Source organism: Bradysia coprophila, unplaced genomic scaffold, assembly GCF_014529535.1.
Source record: "Bradysia coprophila strain Holo2 unplaced genomic scaffold, BU_Bcop_v1 contig_94, whole genome shotgun sequence".
Classification (NCBI taxonomy): Eukaryota; Metazoa; Arthropoda; class Insecta; order Diptera; family Sciaridae; genus Bradysia; species Bradysia coprophila.
The window spans coordinates 10267358-10291816 of NW_023504022.1; the positions used below are offsets into that span (position 1 = coordinate 10267358).

The following is a 24459-nucleotide window of genomic DNA, read 5'->3' on the forward strand; positions in this document are numbered from 1 at the left end:
CTTTTCAAATCCTGTCAGGGCCGCAGCTAGCAGGAAATTTCAGGGTGGGCAAAAGTACGACAAAAATATTTTTATATGGTAAAATTGAAGAAAAACCGGTTTTTCGCTCATGTCAGGGTGGGCAATGCCCACTTGGAGAAAAAAAAATATTTTTATCAAGTTGACATTTCACACAATCTGTAATGAGTGTGTTTAACAAAGCCTGTCTAACTCGTGAACTCAGATGTGTTTTAACCTGTTCTTTCAGAACCTTGATTATTTGCACTCTATTTTCGGGTGAAATTAACTTCACCCGGTAAAATATCCATCGGAAGTCATAGCAGTGAAGTTGGTTCACAACTAATCAGTAATTAGTAATTTCATTACGAAATGTACTAGGAATGTTACAGAATTATGCAAAAACATATTATATTTGAGCTTTAGTTTCCAAGCAACATTATCTTATTGTCAAATAGCTTTCATAAAACTAGCTGACACAGAGAAGTGTTTGTGCCTTCGTGATAACTTGCTATTTCAGAACCTTGAGAAATCTAACATTTTATAAGAACTTTTGGAACAAATCAATATTCATAACAATAATTTTGACAACTTCCCCTACGTGAAGACACATTTTTCAACTGCTCCGTTTTACGCTAATCGTTTTTTGCGATTTTGAAAGATACAGTGAAAACCCGCGCTACGGCATCTCCCATCACCGTACGCGAAACGCCAACTTTCGGTTTTTATTATTACTTGGCAAACGTCATTTTGTAAAAATTAAAATAAGAAATGGCTAAACCGCGTTGAATACGAAATTTATATTTTTGTTTTATTGATAAAGAAAGTACAATCACCACATCGGCTGTGGATAAAAGTCGCCTATTTTATATTGTATATTTGATTGAAAATTTAATTGTGTTGAAAAATGGTGCCGGATAGCGACGAAATAAATTTATCTACGGTTGAACTTCAAGTTCTTACTGAACTTGACAGGTTAGTCAAGTTGAATGATTTGTTTTTGAGCTCAGTTTTAATTGACTAATCAGATACGATGCAAATTGCTTTGTCTGTTGTTTGAATTTGTAATTAATAAATGCTCTGCACTTTTGACATGATGGTCATGTTGCCTTTGGCAGCAACACAATTTTTTCTGGGTGTAAACAAGTTGTACCGTCAAATGATTAAAGTCCTTGAAATAGGTTTTTAGACCTATACTGACTGTGTGTTGTGGGAGGCGCTATGTTTCGATCTCATGACCACTAAGCTTTTATCATAATGAAGAGCGCTTATGAGACCGCCTTACTCCCGGAATACTTTTGATTGAAATTTTCATTTAATTTCAGTCGGCAGTTCGGATTCCTCAAATTGACGCATCCAGATCATGCAAAAAAGAAAGCTGTCGTGATAAAGGTTTGTAATCCATCGCTCTACGCCTCTGCCCAGCCTCAAATTTTCAATTACGTTCATCGTCTCTACCATATAGGCAATAAAGTACCTGGAACGTATGCTAATTCAGGCCCAAAATCAAAATGAACGGTCCAACAGCAACATCAAGTCTTCCATAAAACAAGAAGAAAATAAAATGCTCGACGGCGACAGCAAGTCGAACGATGAACAATCTCATAAATCGGAACCGGAATTAGTTGACGATGACAACACCAAGAATTTGGTGAAACTGAAAGATGACGACGGTGATGATAATGAGGACAGTGTCGATGACATCAACATTGATCCGCGAACGTATTGTAAATTGGGTCATTTTCACTTGTTGTTGGAGGATTATCCGAAAGGTATGTAATACCGTTGTTGGACACAATTTCAACGATCTGGACGACAATTTTGCTTTTATTTTGATAGCAATGTCAGCGTATCAGAAATTCTATGCGTTGCGTAAGGATCATTGGAAAGACACCCAGTTTCTCTATGGCCTGGGTTTGGTGTACTACTACTACAATGCGTATAGATGGTGAGTGAAGATTTTCAATTTTTTTGTAACTTTAATTCAAAGTGTATCCCTTGCGTGTGGCAAGTATCGTCAGTGAAAAACAAAATTTTGTTGAAGAAGATTGCTGTCTCCCAGTTAAGATACACCCCACGGATCTTTTTACGTTCAATTTGCTTGCACTTCTAGTAATTTCTCTTGCTCAGTTCAAGATCGATGCTTTTGTGTTTCTGTGTATGCCCAGTGAGAGTATGCCAAGTGAATGATAATTATTGACGGACGCCTAGTTCCACAATTTCTAACTTGAAAGCTGGAAATTAACCATTTATCGTCTAATCGTCGGCTATTGACACTGACATCAATAATCAACCTTTATCTCTGGTTATGGTTGCGAAACCATTTAACTAAATCAAGACCTATTTTTGGGGATATTTATTTGTTTATCGTGCGAAGAAAATAGGAAATTCCAACAAGGGCGTTCAACTTGCAATTTCCTATTTTCTTCCAGAGGTGAACACAACGTTTTTCGAACGTTTGACTAACCGTTTTTCTCCACGAAACAAAAACATTAATTTGTTAGACAATTTTTCAAAACCAAAACGAAGGCGACAGTTCGGGTTAGAAAATTTCTATTTTCAAGACAAGACGGGATAAAATAAAGATTTATATTCTGGCGGACCAAAAACGTTACATTCTTTCAGCAGATAAAAAAACCAAAACAAAAACCGTTTTTCCCAATTTTTCGTCCCAATTGTGTCAATTTTCGTTCTAAATGTGGCTGTTAAAAAGACGTGTTCACCAACCGGGTTAAAAATGCACCTTTTTGGTCGTAGTGACATAATCTACTATTTCTCCCCATCAGACGAAGCGGAAACGAAACATGATTTTCTCATGACATTTTAAGTGGAGAAAATAAGGCTAATCATACCGCACATCACATATGAAAAATGATTTCCTAAATTTTGGGAAAGAGGTGGTGGAGCCACCATAAAAACGTTTTTATCAAATCGAAGCTGGGAACAAAATTTTCTCCATCATCATGTGACGATTCATCCATTCGTCAACCGAAATCAAAAAAATACTATTCGATGAAGTCGAACGATCTGAAAATAATTCCCGAAAGAAGTATTTTCTCTTTTGTCGATAACACGATAACTTCCATTATTAATGTTCCAAGCATTAACGCGCATTAAGTCTGTAGTTCACACAGTTTTTCAATGAGAGAAGATACCCAATCGTTTCAACACGTTTTCGAATACAAGGAAAACTTTATGTCTTTGTTTCCCCCTCGGTATGTAGGATGAATGTAGCGAATGAAACAAACGGTTTGCGGTCCCTTTAGTATTATCCATTGACAATTCCCAAAATTTCTTGAAAAAATTTGCAGTTAAGGGACCTAACCCTTGTTGGGGACGCCTGGTGCATAAAATTATTGTCATAGTCTAATATCGAAGATTTCCTGAACGAAAAAAAACAAACTTTTTGTTGGCAATTTAAACACAAAAGCTGACTGTAGGTTTGAGTAGACGGACTCTAAGGGAACTGAAATCAGTACTCAGTACAATCGTATCAGATGATTCTCCGTGTTATTTCTTTTTTCTTAAAATTTCACATCCGAAACATTTTTCCCGTAAATGTGTAATCAATTGGAATGTTATGCTAGAAAACCAACTGTATCTTAAAGAAGCTCAGCTCATTTTCGGCAAAATTTGAACGCTAAAAACCGAATACATTGATGGCTTGGAATCCTTGGAAAGTTGATTTTCGAGCATCACATTAAAATTCACACACTTACGGCGAAAATGTTTCGAGGGGGTGGTACAATATTAAGGAAAAAGGAATTAGAGCCCCTCTACTCAAACCTACAGTCAGTTATTGGGTATATTACCAATAAACCTTTGTGAACCGTGTAAGAAAATGTAAGAGACTTAACTTGTCTGATCTAGTTTCTAATTGTAATTCTTAAAAATACGCCCTGAAACATTATACATATGTTAGGTACCTATGTGGTATCAACCTAATATGCTACAGAAGAAGAAAAAAATTGCGCAGCAAAAAATATACTCAAAATGCAGGTTTCTCATTTGCTAATCATTCCATCATTTCGTATAAAAATGCTACAACAAAGAGAGTGCATGCGACGTTGATAAAACACCTCCTAACAGATAAACACAAACAAAAGTAAGACGAGAGAAGAAAAAAAAAAAACAACAAACTTTGCAGTTGCTTTTTTTTCTTCAAATTTTCGGTACAACAAAATTGCCCCGAATGTTGATGTCGGTAACCAAGGCCAATAGCCATAAAGACGCATTCAAGGTCACTCAAGCCAAATATATATAAAAATGTAAGACACAAACAACACGAACTGTATAACGATCCGAAGCAAATTTTTATTCTTTTTTTTCTGTTGTTTTCTGCTCTTTTTGAAAAAAAAAAAAAAACTCAGGACAAACCTAACGAAATGTGCATTTATTTTAACCCATATATCGATGTGATGATAAAAACACACAAAAAATACAATCTCAAAACTATACTGCTATACATGTACCATACGCAACACACAAATTGTCTCACAAAATTGCTCACTTTTAAATTTCATCGACTCCGAATAAACGCTTCCAATCGCAATGAACCGACACCAAAAGTTAATTATCTTGGAAATTAAATGCAAAATGTATATATTCGATTTGTCTGACTGGGTTTTAGGGATGTTGTAAAATTAATTTTCTTTTCTCATTTTCTTATTACCCGGCATTCTTCTTAGAATAACGGTTTAACTGTCTGTGCATTTTATTGCTTGCTTGGGATAGATTTTATGATTTTATAGCAGTTCGTATAGGAGAATGCCTTTTACCGACAATATATGAATGAGCAATTCGGCGAGATCAATATCCATTTCGGTTTGCTGGTAAGTTTGTTGGCCACTGAGTTAGAGCGTAAACTAATAAGATAGAAGATACTTACGTAATGATAGACTCTGTTATGTTAAAATTACTGAGGCGATTCTGTTAATCATAGCACGTTCCTTTTGTGATGAGAAAGCTGCCCCAAGGTGAAATTGATTCTTCAAAATTATCAAAGATTCCCTAAATTCTTGAAAAATTCTTGACGATCCCGAAATTCCTAAAAATAGGCTATTACGCGATTAACTTCTGGGGAATGGATGAAGGGCTGTTAAAGATCATTTTATTTTTCAATTTATTGTCAGCTTCTGTTCTCGCGACAAGTGTACGTGGGGCTAGTTTGCTGCTAATATTGTACTTGCACCCTAACGATCAAAATTATCATTTTGTGGTGCGCCCTGTTATCCTGATAGACACGGCTACGGCTAGTCATATGTTATCGATGACAATAATCAGCTGTAAGCTCTAACTAGTGCCGCATTGTATAATTAAAGCATTGAAGTAATAGATTTTGTAGTCTCAATTACGCTTTACACAAGTGAAGTAACAGATACAATGAGTATTGCGAAAGGTTAGAATTGATCACTCTACCGGTCGAAATGTCTCTTCGTTTTCCTACAACTACCAAACCTTCGATATTTTAGAGGATGCAATTTCAATAAATATTTAGTCCTCATTCGACGAAGGGGTGCAACTGCGAATTGTCTCGTGTTAACGCTCTTGATTTTATCGGTGATACGAGTGTCATCCTGAAATCGTATTCATCTATGACAGTCCATAGTCAATCTATGAGAAGTACTAACACCGAAAGAATCTCGATGTTCATTTCTATAGAGTGTCACTGAGAGTACAGTGAAATAGTCTTGATGCCTATTTCATTTCGTGCCATTTGTCATCCTCGTATGGATATGCTCATCATCCCTTTACCAACATACCTAGAGCAAATCACAAATATTTTTTTCCTCAATTTATGGCATGTCTGATTGATGAAATGAACATGATAAATAGCCGACACACGAAAATTTGTATAATATATCAAGCCAGACGATTTCCCATACCTCGCTAGATCACCCATCAACCTTTCTTTATATGGCGTATACACCGACCTATAATCTGAACATAACACATTTTGGAAATACAAACATAATAAACTCGATATATAATGGCATCGCGATGAATCGTAGCGTATATACACAGAAAATGGACGATTTTTTTTTTAAATAAATCGAATATGCCGAAAAAGATCAGCCGTTTTGTTAGACGGTGAAAGCAGACAGAATCTGTAACTCATTTTAATGGCACACAGGGTTTGTTGTTTGTATAACAACGATGGATCAAATTGTAATATCTGCATATCATATGCCTACTTTTACTTTACACCAGATTGGAAATTTGGAAAGAAGAAAATTGAGCGAAGAAACGCCCTTTCGATGTTTTACCATCCGAATGTATAGGTATTTCTGTTCAATGTTTTTGTTATGCCTTGGCAAGGATACCGATTTCTATGGGGGTTATTTTGGTGGATCCATTGTTTTGTTATAAATAGAAATGCTACCTTTCGTTGTGTACGAAAAAGCATTTTACCCCCAATGTTCATTAATAGCTAAACATTGCTTTCGTTCCACATTTTCTGATGATCTTAATCAAAAGTGAACGATACTTACAGTAACAGGACGGAGTGACTTTACTTTGAAACAAATTTTCTCTTTACATTGTTTAACAGTTTCGTTAAGCTGTAATCTGTCGTTTGTCAAGGTACCTCAACAAGCCAAAGGAGTCGAGTAAGTAATTCATTTCGACTCTAGTTATGTGTAGACTTTACACTGAAGGGGATTGTTGGTTGCCCTTGGCGAACACCAACAATGACGTAAGAAATATTAATTTGACTGTCCACCTCGACATTCACCGTATACGGAGAATTTACTTATTATTTTCCAGTTTCACGTCAACGTGAAAATTGCAATCTCTACATTATCAAATCTATTACTTCACTACTTTGAACATATATTTTTCTGTATAAAAGACGGCATTAGCCAGAGTTCAGTGTTGTCTCTTTGTGATCGTTACTGATAAAACAGGTGACGTATAAATAATGAATTTCGACACTAAAAGTTCCGATGCATGGGCTATATTCACATTAGGTATAATAGAACCCATTTCAAAATGTTTTTTTTTTGCAATTTAATGTAAACGGTACCCCGTCTGTATTTCTCGGTCAATCGCCTCTTTTCGTCTCCTTATTTTATTTCTTTTGGTAGGCTCTCTCAACTAATAAATTCTCTCTTTAATCGTCAATGCTGTTGTGTGTGAATGAATCTTGAATGTGTACGCGTGTGCAAAGCTTTTCTGTTTGGATTGTTCAGTATGAATATGAAAATTCCCCACATAACATTGCTTTGTCTGTGTCTGTTAATGGATACACTGCATACATGGCTAGAACTGTTCCCATTGAATATACATAGCATACCTACAAGCAAAAAGAAAAGTTTTTGTTTTACGAAATCCATTGTGTGTTCAGTGTTAGAATGAAACACGATCACTATATATATGTATGGTCGAAACGCACACTCGTATCTAATAAAACATTCTATGTTAGTCAAACAATTGATTTTATGTTTATATACATAGAAGAACCATTAGAGTGGGGATACAAAATACAACAAAAAAAAAAAATTGTTCTCAAAGAGATTGAGGAGACGGGTGTTTGCGATGGAAGAGTAAGATATTCAACCTAAAAATTGTTTTCAGTGAGTTTTTAGCGATCGGTTGACGCGTACAGATAGAGACGCGCTGCTGTGTTTGGGTTTTAGCAGCCCAATTTTTAAAGGCTTTTTAATTTTTTCTTCCCTTTTACATAAAAAATAAATTTTAAAAAAAAGTTAAATTAAAAAAAAATATTTTAACAAAGAGACCCATCGGCATAATTTTTGTGTTCAACGTTGCATATTTAGGTTATCATTCATTCAAAAAAAAACCGAATGTGTTCAAAGTAGTGATTTTTTGTCATTATTGAAAATTGTATTTAATTCACACGAGACGAAAAGAAGAATTCTATCAATTGAGTTGTAACGAGAAAACTGATTTTTATACAGTGTAGATTAGAAAACTATGTGTGGATTTACGGTATATTAATTAGCAGTGTACGTTATCGAGATAGCGTTTTATGAATAGTAGTAGTGAATATTGGTCGAACATTTGATTAAAAGTTTTTTTTTCTTAATAATAAATTCGAATTCATGATTGACGTGAATGTATGTGAGAGTTTAAATACTAATACACATCCTATACGTATATATAAGTAAGTGCATTGCAAGAACAACAGTGAGAAAAAAAACTACAAAAACTTGCGCTTGTGTGTTATTGAATTCAGGGTTGTATACACTATACGATTTGACATGAAAATATTGATTACATAATAAAAGTGAAAATTTATTATTACTGTGCCGAATACATAAAAGCGAATGCAATTTTGTGAACAGAAGGTTAAAGGGTGGCTAATAATAAACGTACGATTATGATATATATGTATGCCAATTATAGATCGGATTAACGGCAGTCGATTTTTTCGGTTGAATTTTTTTTAAAGAAATTGGTGAGTGTGATTTTTAGATTATTAATTAGAAGTTTGATCATTTGACGATTTAATTACTGAATGGACAATGAAATTTACTGGAAAGACTTTCTTTAAAAAAAAATCAAATTAACCTAAAAATACCCCAATCCACTCAAGATTAATTGGTGTCGGACATTGCTTCCGTTCTACATTCTTTTTTTCTTACTCAAGATGTTGCTGATGCCGTTAAAAAAGATTTATTTAAGCAATTATTACCGCTTACGTCATCAATAATTCGATAAATCTGTAAAAAAATTTGCTGTACACTGATTTCGGATTTTCGCTAATTTCGACTGAGCGAAATGAGCGACATTGCTGGTTAGCATATTATACAGTTACAGGCAAAGGCGTCACTTTGGCTTTTTTAAGTGACTAAGTAGTATCATTCGAACATAGAATTGATTCTATTGACGCACTATTGTGCTAAACAAAGCTGCACGAGTGTGCAACGTTTCAAAGCACGTGCTGGAATATATAGATTAACTGATAAACGTTCGGATTTTTTTAAAAAGTCCTTCACTATACACGTAGAGAATTTTTGATCATTAAACATTCCAATATAAGGTGACAAGTAAGGCAGCAAGCATATCACCAATACAATTTTCTGTGTCAGAATCTGTTACTCCTTTTGATCAAAATAGATCAACAGATTAAATGCAAAATATTTTCCTTCTTTAGTTTTAACATTAAATTTGCTGTATAGGTTTGTTCCAATGTCGTACTAACTGTCAAATTTCTGTCAAATCTGTCAAATGGACATAACCTCATCAACATTTGTTTATAACATATATGAAAAATCGCGGAGGTTATGGCATCTGGATCAAGTTGAACTGTCAAAATTGTGGTTTACAGTTACTTGGAACAAACCTATATTAGTCGGCACAGTTCACTCTATTAAATATCCATGAAATGTCATAGCAGTGAAGTTGGTTATCAAAAAATTGAGCGATGACATTAGTAATCTTATGACGAAACGTACTAGAATTAAAGATCTATTATGTTTGCGCTTTCCAAATAGCGTCTCCCTATTGAATCACTTATAAAACCTATTCTTTAATCTTTGCATAGCACTGCTCCTATAGCATTGACACTCGTAATTCAAAGGTCAAAATAACTCAAATTTTCGATTCAAGTATGCGTGTACATTTGCATGTATTAAGTGTTTTAACTCACACCCAAGAAAGCTTGATTCCTGTCGTAACGAGAGGAATGCCTATTTTCATTTCATCTGCCTCCAAATAATTTCTATGTTAATTCTGGGAGCAGCGCTATGATCTTTGCCTTCTTTTCAATCGTAGTCTCATTGTTGAGAAAATCGTTTTGCAAGCGCTGGTACAGCAGCATAGATTTCACCATAATTTCATTTCACAATTGGCAATATTTGCTGTTCCATTTACGATTCCCAATCATCAACAAATAACAAATCCAATTTTTACGGTTCTACTAGTCATACTCTAATAGATGTCTGCTGTGTGCTACAAACGAATATATTTTCTTTGCGTACCGAATGATTTAACAACACATTTGATCGTAACACACGAAAATTCACTCTTCTTTGGTTATATTTTTGAATGCGATGCATAGTTAGTTGAAAATAGTTACATTAACAGTCGTTATTTCAATGTGAGTGGGATGAGTTTGTTTTTTTTTCTCTGTTCGATTTTCTGTTATGCACAACCGTGTGTATAACCACGAATATTGAGTAGGTCGTTTTATTTACCAGCAACATCGTATAGTAGTTATCTGATTAGATGGAGGTTTCTTGTTACACGTTATGTTTATTCGAATTTTAAAATGAATGTTAATTAGTTAAGGTTTTTCAAGTGTTTAATTATTGTGTGGATTTAAGAGCTCTCGTTGAAGGTTCGTCTTATCTGCCGTTCGAGTTAGATCGGAAAATCCGTTTCAACGCGAAAGATCTTAGACGGACGACAGTCGTAAAATAGTGAAGTTTGATTTTATGACGGCACTCTGCGGCACATTGTCACTTTTAATTAATGGTTTTCTCTATGGTAATAAAATAAACTGGAAAACAAAACGTGACCGCCTTCGTATTGACAATTAACACATCCCCGCAGATAATAAGCAAATTCGGTTTCAGATTTCAGACCTGGGTTTTTTTCTGTTCGGGAAAATTTTGCGTCTTACAACCGGAAAGTGTTAATTGATAACAGCAATATCGGTCAGGTTTCAATTCGATCTGTTGATTTATTTTTATTACATATCGAATGTCAACGATAAAAATAAGCTGTGAGCGCTCACCGGTTAGCACTCGAAGTAATCAGCTTGCGGTACTTTTTTTTCTCAAAATTCTTATTGTTTGAGTGAACAATGTGGTCACATGTTTGACCACAACATTCTCCAAAAATTATTCATTTTGATAAAACTGAAAACGGAAGTTCTTTATCGGTATTTTGTGATAAAATTTTTGAGTGCTGATAGTGTCAAATCTCTCAGACACTAATGAACAATGGCCTGCAGATTTCATTGTTATCGCAGAAATGGTATGGACACACTCTGCACCAGACTAAGTTTATTCATTTCTTTGAGTTGAAATTTTAGTATTTTTGATTTCTACTGAGACTGAAACACTTTCTACGTTTCCTTTCTTTCTACATTAAATGGACATGATGCTGAATGGAGTACTTTCACACAAAGGACATATTTCACAACATATTTCGGAAGTTTTTCTCCCTTTATGTTAATTGCATGTAACGATATGCACTACCAATTCTATGTGTAAAATATTGCATGCACATTTTGTGTTGTGACCTTCCGTTCTCGTGTCATAAAAAAATAAACTTTCGCTGTCGTTTAAATTTGCATACATAATTTGGAATTATTGTCGTGCTAAACAATTAGACGTCCCTCCATGTGTTAACGGAACGGCCTGCATTCAAAATCCACCGCAGTTATGGCATTTTACAAAAATTATCCGCCACCATATCACTTTCGCACGAGTATTAATTCACTCCAATTTGTGTTTTCTCTAATACTTTAAAATAGCACACCTAAAGCGACCTAAATCAACGCCACTTTGTCTGAGAATATATAAATTAATTGTGCGATAAAATTCACTGACCGACCTTGACAGCGAATTTCTAACCAGATAAATAAATTAAACAATCGCAATTCGTCTGTGACGTGAAACATTTTTTTTTCCGCAAAAATTGGCTTATGATGACGAAAACAGTAACGTAAATTTGCAAAGAAACGTAGAGAATTATAGAGATGAATTAAATTACCGGATCATTCGTAGAGAGCTTTTTTTTTCTTTCAACAATTTACTCATTTCGTTTCATAAAAAAAAAACTTTTCTTTGTCCCACATCTTGCAAATGCTATGTAACAATGTCACGTGGAAAAAAATGTTTGTAATAAGAGATCTGGAAAAATTGAGCTCCACGTTTTATTTTGAAGGTTTTTCATTAGTTGTTTTCCGTAATTGAATCATGAATGGCGCGTATTTCAGCCAAGTGAATGAAGTAGTGAATCAGTATGTTTTATCGACTAAATGATTGATTTCGGATGTGATGATTTCATATAATTAATTATTCAGGTAATTCGATGATTAATGTGGTTAACGTGTCGATTTATTAGAAGACGATTCATCGCAACCATCAAGAAAGTGAAACAGAAGAAACAAAATCGTTAAATCTGTTACTTCATTTGTTAAAGCACATCCTAGTAACTGTTGGAATAGTTTCACATAACAATAGATGAAGAGGTGAAAAGTCGTGTTCGTTAAATCTGTTACTTGATTTGTTAAAGTATGACCTAGTGTTTGTTGGAGATTTCGTTAAATCTGTTAAAGTTCATACCAGGGATTGTTGGACAGACACGCCGACTTTTGTTTAGCCCGATGGGTGCTGAACCATAAATTTAACAAAGGATGGTAGGTGTATCGTAGTCGCGAGCGGAGCGAGCCAAATTTTTTTGACGTTTTTATCGTTCATATATATGAAGTGGAAAGTATTTTGAAGTTGTAGGAGTGTCGAAAGACTAAAACGTTGTTTCGAAAATCTAGTTTAGTAACTAAATAAATCAAGAAATGAATAACTGTGAGCCTCGCTCTCTTACCTATTTCAGCAACTGAAGTTCAGTTCGACAAATGTTTTACCGACTAAATGTTGCTCATTTCCGAGCTCGTTTTTTCGCATTTTGTTCTAAAATGCATGTTATTTGGAGGTGTCTAAAAATTTTGCCTCATATAATTAATATAATGAAGATGATGAGGATGACGAAGATGCATCACCAACGATTGTTTTTCTCTCATACAGATTTTGGTGTTTTTTTTTTCAAAAACGGAAAGAAAATTCTCACCAGCAGTCGAATGCTCACGTGCTAATGAGCTAAGAATAAGTATTTGGTAATGGAATTTGTAGAATTGCGACGCAGTTGAAATTTCTTAATGTGATAGTAGCTATTCTATCAAATTTTCCTTCAAAATTTAAGCTAACTCAATGTTTTTTAAAGCTGTGATTTAGTTTTTCGTTGGGTGCTCTGGCACCGGCAACCCCTGGAAGTCGGCGTGTCTGTGTTGGAACATAAAAAGAGATAAAAAGGTGAAAAGTAGAGTTCGTTAAATCTGTTACTTTCTTTGTTAAAGTTCATACTATAGTGTTTGTTGTAATAGAATTTTACATAACTAAAGATGAAAAGGTGAAACGTAAATTTTTTTACAGTTTTCGTGTGTTTATTGACCTCGGCTTCGACTCGAATCTTCAAGATACACATGAAAATTTCTACTTTGCACATTTTCGTCTCTGGTTATGTAAAGTAATATTACAGAAAAAATATTTAAAAAATGAAGTAACAGACTTAACGATATTGTTTCTTCTATTTCCGTTTCTTAATGGATTTTAGATGCTGAGGGTGTTGAAATATGTGGATATCTAGCATGTAAAATCTGTTACTTCAATATTTTAAACGTTCATTTTGCTACATAAAAGGACGACACTAGCCACATCTCAGCGCTTATTCTTAGCATCCTTGTCGATACCCAATGACTGATAAGTTTCGTTCACTCACATCTTATCCTATCAACGAAATAAAAGTATGCCAATTTGATAACAGCCAATATAGGTGTAACAAGAGAAGATTTCAATTATTTTACACTATCTAAGCTGTAACCTAAATGGAAAATAAAATAAAGTCGAAATCGATAAGAATAAACTGTCACGTTGACATACATTTCGTATACGAAAAAAGCATCGTTATCGTAACCGAAAATAAAATTTGTAACGTAAGAGAGGAAAAACGCACACCGATCAATTTGACTGTTAAACAAGTTTTTATTTTATTAAAACGGTGGGAATGTTATTTTTTATTGACAAAATTATTACTCTGTGTCACATTTTCACCCCATTCATTCGCATATCGGTCCTTTCATTCCTGGAATAATATGTGTGTGTGTGTGTGTGTGTGTGCATACACAGTGCATAGGGGATGTTATATTGTGAATAAATTATATTTTTTGTCTATTTCTCATAAGCACACACTCTCTCATACTTTGCTAAATAAAATAACTAAGAAAAAAAAATGAACGTTCGACATTCGAACCCTTATTACATGAGCATAAACCTGACGCATATACGAAAGGAATGGCATGTATTTGGTCACGTATACACAACGCATATAATATTTGATAACAAAGCATAGAGGAGAGTGTAGAGCATAGATTCGTTTTTGTTTAAATGTTATTTAACTATACCTATAGGTACAGCGTACCTTCAATTTTTATTATAGTTTGTTTTTCAAATAAATAAAACATTTTTACCTCTCAAAATTTTTGGGATTTCGTGCCATTCACATGGGTATAGAGATAGAGTAGTGTGCGTCTATTCAATTCAAATAAAGTGAAATTTTGTTATTTATAAATTCAAATGAAAATTTCAAAACAGTCCAGAAAGTTGGAGTTTCGTTCAGTTTCGACGATGTATCAAAATACACTTTTCGCATCAATGAAGTGCATGTTGTTCGCAACACACATACACCAGAATGAAAGAAGCGAATGTTGACCTGATTTTGAAAATTCGGTTCATTCAATTTCTTCACCAAATAAACTCTGAACGCTCGTTTTACAGGTAGTTTATAGATTTATTTGTTGCATGTCTTGTCAGCTGTCTGGTGTGTTTGGAATAGCTTTGCTTTCTTGCGACATTCCGTTGATGTAAAATGGAAGGTTCGTTTACGTTTCCGTTCTGTGTAGTCTATCAAAAGAGGTAAGGCATTTGATGCAGTTTCAACTTTTTAATTATCTTCAATCGGATTCAGATGAGAGAGAAATTGACCGGTTCATAATAATTTTAAAATTGAAAACTTATTGGAAATTGGGTCGTTAGATCTTTTGGCTGCTCGACATTCTAGTGAACAATTGTTTGAGGATTTTTAGAAAACAGAGATAGCGAACGAATCTTTCCACTCTGCTAGCCAAATGTATTTCTATGGTGATTCAATAGCGGAAATATCGCATTGGTCATTACACGTGCTATACCTAGCATTCACAATCCGAAGAACAAAAAAGTGACGTCCTGTTGTTTCGTCATTTAAAAAGAAATGGTGAATAACAATTTACACGAACATTACGAAGCCACAAAATTAACACACAGCACTTTTTATGTTTAATAAGTATTTGTGACTTCTTTTCACAAATTTACTTTTGATTGTAGCATAAAACATACATTGTTGTGTATAGCGTATAGACGAGTATGTTCGTTCAGTTCATAGAGGTTCCGGTTGTTTAATAATTTTTTTTTTGTGGTTCGTTAACGTTAGTGAAGTAGGTAGCTGAATGGAATGGCTTTCAATATATATGTAGAATACCTATTTTTCCGTGTGTGATATCATACGTCATCGGATTGGTGAGTTATGTGTATGAAGACGGTAACATTTTCGCGAGAATACAATATTTAAACCATAAAAGGAAATGTACTTTTTACAGCCATCTGATGATAAATCGTTAAACGGAATTTGTTTGACTGGCTCTTTAAGAAAAATGAAATAAGACGAAAAGACGAACGACAAAAGAAGAGGAGTCCAAATGTAATCCATGTAATGGATAGAGGGTTTTATGAGTAGAAAACTTTCAGTAATATTACGAAACTTTCTCTTTTTATCAGCGTGACTCGAGTGGGTTTTCCCTATTTTGATATACAACAGTTCGAAATTTTATGACATGCCATACACAAATCATAATTGAAGTTGGTCAAATGATCATCATAATCATCATGATGCCAATTTTAATCCACTGAAGATTTGAATTTACCATATTCCATAGCAGGGATTAAAATTTAATCCCAGAAAAATTACTTACTGAAAGTAATCCCTATTGGAATTACAATTTTAATTCCACATTTTTGTCTGTGAACCATTGTAACACTACGTCAGACAACCACTCTAATGGATTCGAAAGGTCTTCAGTATTCCCACCTTAAGAAGACTAGGGACTCTGAGGTCCGAAGGGTTGATAGCACATTAGAATTTATTACTTTTGAAGTCTCTTAAGCCTCTAGGAATTATTCTGGACGATTTAAAGCCCTAGTTAAATGTTATCAAATCATATGCCTCTGACAGCAGCAACTAGAATACTCGTAGTTCTGTTTCTAACACTAAAACCGCGAAGATTGTACTTAAAAGCGATCGTTTCTTTTGACTTAAATGCATCTTCGACTTTAGACTTCAAAAGACATTTCAATCAAACAAATGACAATATTTAACCATTGGCTGTCGTGCGTGAAAAGGCTTTTTATTGCAATTTCACCCATCTTACCAAGGGAATTTTCTTCCTCATTAAATCGTACGTGTGATGCATCAAAAAAGAACGTTAACTCATATTATACAATCAATAAACAGGAAATCGCTTGTCACTATTATTATTGAAGAGGCAAATGAACTTCTCACGTACGCACATGCGATGATCGTTTTTTCTCCTCTTTTTTTTGTAATCGCGTAAAGTAAACTGTAGTATAATGGATATCACACCATTTGTTTCCTTTTCTCTATAATTATTGTCCAAACATGTATAGAAATCCAAACGCAACCGAAATTACCACGTTTCGTATACAAAGTCTCTGTGGAGTTATTCTTGTCAGAAGACTTCTGTTTACTGAACACATACGATGGCTTGTACAATAAAAAAAATAAAATTTATTTATTTTGTGCCCGAAACTCGTATGACTTAAATTCATTAAAGACATTACAGCAACGTTTCCCAACACACGAGAATTTCTACATTATTGTACGAGAATCTGTTGGTTTTTGTCTTATAAATAATGTTATTTTCATGAAAATCAAGTCATAGACCCATTTCGGAGTACGTTGGTTGAATCCAAACGTAAAAATAAGAGAAAAAAAATAACGAAACAGAAAAATAACAAAAATAATTTTATAAATATAGAAAAAGCCGGTTTACGATTCGAGAAAGAGAATAGAGTGTACGCATGTAATATGCTCATGCTCAAGCAAGTACAATTTTTTTTTTAATCAAGTCAAGCAGATAGCATAAATTATGTACGGAGCATTCCCGAATACGAGTTTTGTTCATTTAAACGCAATATCTGCGTATACGGCTAAGAGAAGCATCATCATCATAATAAATACCGTACATTCACTCACATCACATCAGTATAATAATAGCAATCAGCTGATGGCAACTTTTTTTTTTTAAATGCCGCATTCGATTGGGGTTTAAACGTTCGTTGAAGAATAATTAGTTACATTGGAAGCATAATTTTATATTGCAATTGGTAGACTCGTTGGTTTATTTTCCTTGTTCACCGATCGATGCAACAGACCAAATGATTCACAGCACCAAATCTTTAGTTGAACCCTTGAGAAGCTAGATTGGTAAAAAAGATTTCTTTTCTCGAAGTAAATTTGTGAGTGCCAAGCACTAGATGCATTGGTCATACTGTGAAGTCAGGCGATTCCCGAAGGGCTTTTTGGAATTTTAAATGAAATTTTTTAGGTTTTGGCCATTTTACAAATGAGCCAACGAGGGACTTCTTCGAGCCAATGTAGCACTGTCAGTAGCCCTCAAAATGTTTTCTCTCGAACAACATTTCGTTGTACACACCTATAATACCGAATATTCGACCTCTCGAAATTGGTGTCTGTTAATCATTTGGCCTTAATTTGGCCCAATCAAACTCGTCATCGACGCCGGTTTTTCCAGAATTCGATGACTTGCATATCCCATGAAACCTTGCTTTAAAGAATTTGTAGCAATTACATGTTATGGTCCATTCGAAATTGTTTTTTTTTTACTTCGACATACTCGTCGAAGTAAAGCAGATACCTATGCCAATTGTTGAGATTCTTTTATCCGTTGAGTAGTAAAACGTTTTTTTTTACTTCACATATTAGGTTCTTTAAATCAAGTCCATTACAGTAAAATGCTGAACGTCTTCAGTTGAGTCATTCGAGTTCAACACGATCACAATAACTTCTTTCTTATAAACAGAAGTTCAATCAACTCTTTGTACGGTAACTTGCAAAATGAATTTAAAATAATAAAAAAAAAAAACGAAATGAAGAAGAATATCTACAGTGTGGATTCACACACTTGTATGAAAACATGGTCGGTCAATTTATGGTTTGTTTTACTCGTCGTCGTTGTTGTTTTTTTTCCTTTGATGTACACAAACATGTTCAATGTTCATGCACTCCATTTGTTTATGTGTGAGATCGACAATGGTTAATATATTCTTATTATTCTCAGTTCTTATAACGCGGAATCGATTTCTTTAAAAATTAAAAAAAGGAAGAAGATATCGTCGAACGTGTGATGTGACTAATTGACGGTGAACATCATCGTTGTGAACTGGTTTAAACATTATGACGATTCGTTTTGCTTAATTTGAAATTCTTTTTTTTTATGTAAATGAACAGATCATCACTTGAATTCTTTGTTGCACAGCACACACAGCCAAGCAGGTGAATGATCGGATCGTTATTTATTAGCAAAATACAGCGAAAATATCTAGATCGTTCGTAATACCGTATCGTCGATTTTTTGAGACAAGTTCAACATTCTGTTGCAAGTACGTGGGCCGACTATGACTTTCCATAATTGGGTTAAGAAATCTTCTTTTTTTTCTGATTTTATGTGAATTTATGATGCGAAACACTTTTTGTTTCTTTTCGTCGAAATAAAACGGTTACGTTGTAATATGAATGGAATTCTGGTTTTAACGGAATATTCCGTTCAATTTGCATGTACTTCTTAGTTAAGGAGAAGCCGTTCAGCCTTTAATTCGTAATTGCTCAAATATTTTAACCAAATTTTTCAGGAACCTGTACACAGAATATAGTTACTTGAGCCACTCGTTTTTGCAGTCTGTCTTAAAAGATCATCGATTCTCTGTCGTTCCTCACGAAGAACCAATTACGGTTCTTGCATAAAATTTTCCCAACTCATGTATATGGGCGAGAGTTCACTACTTTTTGGACGTGATGACTCGGAGACTCAAAATGATCCGACTTCCGTGTCAGTCAATTCCACATGGAATTTTTCTAGCGATTATATGGCATTTGTAACTTAAACTTGATACTTTGGACAGTTATAGGCCCATCACAGGCTGTAACGATAGACACTGAATGACTCGTAGCCTACATTTAGGCGAGATCGGGGATAGAAATGCGGTTTCATAGTTTCCACGTTACCGGGAAATGTTTTCGCCAAAAATTTGGTTACCGGGAAATCAAACCTTGGCCAAACAAACCACTGAAAAATGTATGAACCGGGAAGTCAGTGTTAAGTTTTTGGTTAACGGGAATGATTATTTCCATGCCCGGACGAGATATCAATTAAGCACCTAACTTTCCTCAGAGAGTATATTTGCATACTTAAAGGTGTGGTTCTGGAGTCACGTTAAGCCGGTGGTCCAGACTGCCCTTATTATTGGTCGTTGTTAGTGAGTTCTCTAAACAAATTTAAATCAAAACGAACACAGTTTTATATCAATATCTTCAAATTTTTACCGTAGCTTTTCCCTATCATCACTGCAGGTTTTCTTATAAATGAGCCCTCGTGAAATCGATTATTCAATAATCTCTTCTAAGAAATCTGATTTTATTTCTTTCAATTTTTGAATATTTGCCTGTTATCTGAAACCTATAATTGAAAATGATAACGGACTCCAGCTAATCCAACATCTAATTGAAATGATATGCCTATCTTCCATGCTATACATAAACCACCTACGGTATGTAATTTATTATGTTGGCAATATTTGTTAAAGGTTGAAGCCGTGTATGACCGTTTCACAACGCCTTAATCGTTCATCTCTTCGAGTACATCTCTTATCTCTCATTATCGTCACATTTTCCGTAGCACGTTCCCTAATCTTCTTTACACTCACAGCTTACAACAAAAACAGTGAATCCAATCGAAAAATGTTGTACATGAAATGAAAATTGCTTCGGCGACTGACACACCATTCTCGTTTCAATCGAACTATTCGCCTGCCTATAACCAATATTATATTTTTCATATCCAGCCGCTTACATAGACAATGTTCCTGCACCGTATTATACATGAAATTTTGCGTTTTGCCTACGTGCATCTGAGCATTAGTTCAATGGCTCTGATATTTTAGTCTACCCAAAACAAAATATAAACACAAAATCCATGAGTTCAAACTTTTCGGTATATTTATATTTACATTTGAGTGTGTTTATGGATGTGTGCACATGGTAAAAGTTTGTGCCTCCCAACATATCCAAACACACATACAACGGAAAATATACCATGTTGAAAACGTGAAGGCACATTTTACTCTGGTTAACTCGACTCTGCGCATATTCCTCTCTATCGAATACAAAAATCAACATTCATATTGAAAGAACTAAGACGATATTGTATAGCATGATATTGGCTGTGTTTCTGATACACCACAGTCTTAAAGATGGTGTACTTTTTATCGTCGTCGGTTCTATTATCAATAAATACACACACTCACGCATACCAGTGCAGAAGAAGACAAAAATGTGTAGATGAAAGGAAGTATTCGTAAGTCTGCCTTTTATTCTCTAAATTCCTTCAGAATTTGACAGATTTTTTTTTGTTGATCGTCAAGTTGTTGGTATTCAATTAACTGAAGACTCATTAGCTCTGAATACTTTGTAGGTAAACGGAAAACAGTTGCTGAAATGATAATTGCTGTGACAATAATTATTTAGGTCATTTCATGAAATGAAGTGACGTTGATAAGAATTCGTTAAAATATGCACGTACATACAAGCACAATTTACATTTTGATTTGATACTGTTGAAATGGTTCCCACTACAAGTTTAAAATAGTTATGGCATGTAGACGAGACCAAGTCGATTTCGAAGCTTATTATTCGGAGTTTTTACTGGGATTCTTTAGAAATTTAAGAATTTTTCAGATTTTTTTAGTAACTTTTAGAAGTTTTTAAGAATTTTTAGCAGTTTTTCGAAACGTAGTGACTATTTGCAGGAGCCTTCCAATAGCCAAATTATTATTAAAGATACTATTGGCAGGCGCCTGCCAATAGCATCTTCCTATACAAATGCTATTGGCAGGCGAACTTGCCTGCGAATAGTGTTTTCCCTTTTACAGAGGCTATTGTCAGGCGCCTGCCAATAGCATTTTTCCTTTCATAAAAACTATTCGCAGGCGAAATGACGTGCCAATTGCCAATAGCATCTACTCTACGGTTTAGAAGTTTTTAGAATTTTTTAGAAGTTTTAAGAATAGTAAGCCCACTCGGGGTTCATAGTGTGAAAAATCAACCTGTTTTCATTTAGGAATTGAAAACGCAAGATGAGTTTTGACGAATCTTTTGTCAGTTTCTATTTCTCTTCAACAATTTTCACGTCACAGAGTTCTCACCTTGTCCCTGAGAACATTTTAATTTACTATGTAAAGGAAAGCTTGGACGAGATTCTAGGTTAAATACTATTGCTTTCAACACACATCTGAATCGTAGTCTGGTCGAGCACATGCGTTTTACCCCTTAATTTACACAAATACGTTACAAACATGTAAATTACATTGTTTCACTCTCTACAGTTAAAATTTCAACGTTGAAGCCTTTTAAATATTCTTTAACCGTAACCAGTTCAACGGACAAAAATAGAACATTAGTTAAATGTACTGTTCAAGGTAAACCATTCCCGCATTAGACCTTACTTTATATAGAAAAAAAAATCTTCATCACCAACGTATTCCATACCTATTGTGTGGTTATTTAAACTCTACCCAAAAATCGTTGAAATTCCGGTATACCTCCTGGTCCTATTATGATTATACCAAAAAAAAATGTGTCTAACATCGTCCCCGTCATACATATACAAACCATTCAGGACATATGGGCAAATGAGGAGAAAAAAGTTTTTATTTTATTTTTTACGAATGTTCCTCGCTTCGTGTTGATACATAAAAAAAAAGAATTTGAATCCTAGACAGCAGACAATCTTGTGCAACCAAATTTATATTTATTTTATAATATCTGCTCTCCGTTGTTGTTGTCTTCTTTTGTATACCATCATCGTCGACTTTTTGTACGTACGTTTTCGTTGATTTTCTTTGTATTTTTTTCTTCTCTCGATCGCATGCTCTGCATAAACTTTTTATCCAAAAAGGTTGAAGTCGTACACAGCACAGTGTACTATCGAACATTTACAAATAAAACAAAAAAAAACCTTTACCGAGTGGGAACACATGTATCCAAGTGTCTAGTTTATATATATATTTATATTCCGTTGTTAGCGCACACATCCTCATCCAGTTCGACGTGAAAACAGTGCCACTCACTCATATAGATTTTTTTAGATGGGAAAAAGGTACAGCAACATTATAATGCTTTTTAGAATTGGGACGTTTTGCATTCACATCGTGAACGGAAGAGAGTAGAAACAAAAATGTTCTTTTTTAGTTTTACCAGCTTTTCAGATTTAACACGGAAAAAAAGGTAATGTGGAAGTTTCAGTGGTCTGCGCTACAGCATATAGAAAATATAAATTAGTTTCTGTTGTGTATATATGGAAAGCAATAGACAGGCAAATGAGGGCAATGCCCCAAACGTTATACTCACATATTGATACAATGTTCTTGATGATAAAAGTGAGTTGCGCTGCATGTGTGTATAGTTTCGAATAAAAATGTGGTGGTGATTTTGATACATAATATCACTGGATATTAGTGGTAATAGTTGTCGTCGCACACCTTTGCATTCAATTTGGAAGCTCTCGCACACCTTTGCATTCATTGAAAGCTCCCGATAATAGTGAAAACAAACCAACTTTCAGGGTTGAAATAGCTAAAATAGAAATTATGACGTTACGGGAAACCATTCAGACGGATATTCCCTTCATTATCATGAGACGGTTTACGCTTTGCTATTTATTAAGTTAACAGAATGTTGTTTGGGTGAACATTTTTTTTGGAGGATAGCGCATGAGTTTAACGTCACAATTTGATGGTTGGTTCTTCCGCTGTGACGTATTTTTCGGAGAATTTAATGAAGAAAAAAATTGTGGATGATGTCTTTGTTCGGAAGTTTTTATTTTGCCAAGTGTGGCGTTTACAGATCGAGCCGAGGGCGAAATGAAAGGTTCCAAACAATTACGTAAGTTATTTTACCTCCTATAGGCTGAAGAAAAATTCACTTTCGCCGCCATTAAAGGTAAAATAAACTACAAAATTTTGCGGAAAATCGTTGTTTTGACTCGTGTCCAAACTCTTCAAAACAACGATTTTCCGCACAAGTATGTAATCTACGATTATTCACTAAGCCACTAGAAATAAGTTTTAACGCTCATTGTAATGAAGTAATGACTCATTTCCCGAGGGATTGAGTAATAGTACATTACAAGTGAGGTTCCAAATTTTTATTTTGACGTTATGGCTCGACCCGAAGGGGTGCTTCTGGTCGGTAAATGCGAAAAATGTATTCAAAAAATTGCATTTACCGACCAGAAGCACGTTAAAAGGACATGCTCCTGCCCCGAAAACCGTTCACCTCAACAAGAAAGCATTTTTTCGGTACCCTCAGCATGTGAAATATTAAAACATAACTTGGACTCGACTTCGCCTCCGACCAATAATCTTCACATGAATACTCGACTTTTCAACTTTTCCGTCCTTGTAGCGTGAATATCGATTCGCGATTACTCCTTCACAACCTTATAGACGGATGATGAATTCAACCTCAATGCCTGAGTAGACATAAAGTTCCATCAGTTGTGAAAATTTTGATAATAATTCATTTCGAACACACACACCAAAATGAGCCGTTTCATCGTATGGGTCAAATTGCTGTGATTTAAAACTGATAAGAGAACTCTCCGTTTCAATTGTAACTTTCACATTTTATTTTCCCTCTCATTCGCACCGTTCATAATTACAGTCATTTATAATTTGACCCCCAATACGTCAGTGCATCGTAACTAGCAAATAAACAAGAAAAAAATAACAAACTAACAAAGTTACACGTTTCGAATCATTTTTCACCTACCACCCTAAATTTGAACGGAAAACCAAATGAAATTTATCCTCTTTTTTTCGTCGGTCCCATTTCCAGCGTATTCAGTCAGTTCAATTTTCTTTTGTATACTTTGCAAAATCATACTTGCGTTACATAAGTATGTGTTTGCTGGTATGGATAACGAAAATAATGTAGCACAAATTCTCTTATTTACTGAACGTAGAACGAAGAAGAAAAAAACAGTAGCTACGGCAAGGATATATCAAAGAGAACGAGGATATGTTCTATATAAATTTTCCGTCTCGTGATAGCCATATACTACTCGCATTACCGGTCGATGTGCCGTATACATGTACTTATATGGTATAAAATAGATTGTGTTTGTTGTAATACAGCAGCCAGCGACAACAACAACAACAGCCATATAATGTTCCGAAAAAGGGGGTTGGTGAGAACGTCGGTGGAAGAGTTTGAGATGAGACACGCTGTGGTACAGTTCAGCGCCCTCGCTGTTATTTTCACAGCAGCAACGGTGCTACGTAAAATATTCAGGACGATTGATTTTTC

At 34.7% G+C, this 24459-nt stretch overlaps 1 protein-coding gene across 2 annotated transcripts in view; it reads left to right on the top strand.

Moving 5' to 3' along the window:
• Positions 1-745: 745 nt before the first annotated feature.
• The window catches only part of LOC119085385 (lysine-specific demethylase 6A), a 42348-nt gene continuing 18634 nt past the window's right edge, over positions 746-24459 (top strand). Inside the window, exons 1-4 of one of the 2 annotated variants that reach the window (XM_037195777.1) lie at positions 746-972; positions 1323-1389; positions 1463-1769; positions 1837-1945. In XM_037195777.1, coding sequence (XP_037051672.1) covers positions 905-972; positions 1323-1389; positions 1463-1769; positions 1837-1945 — 551 coding nt within the window. In that variant the 5' untranslated portion in view covers positions 746-904. Of the gene's footprint in view, positions 973-1322; positions 1390-1462; positions 1770-1836; positions 1946-7578; positions 8417-24459 lie in introns of those variants that run through there. The other variant, XM_037195778.1, reaches the window with a different exon arrangement.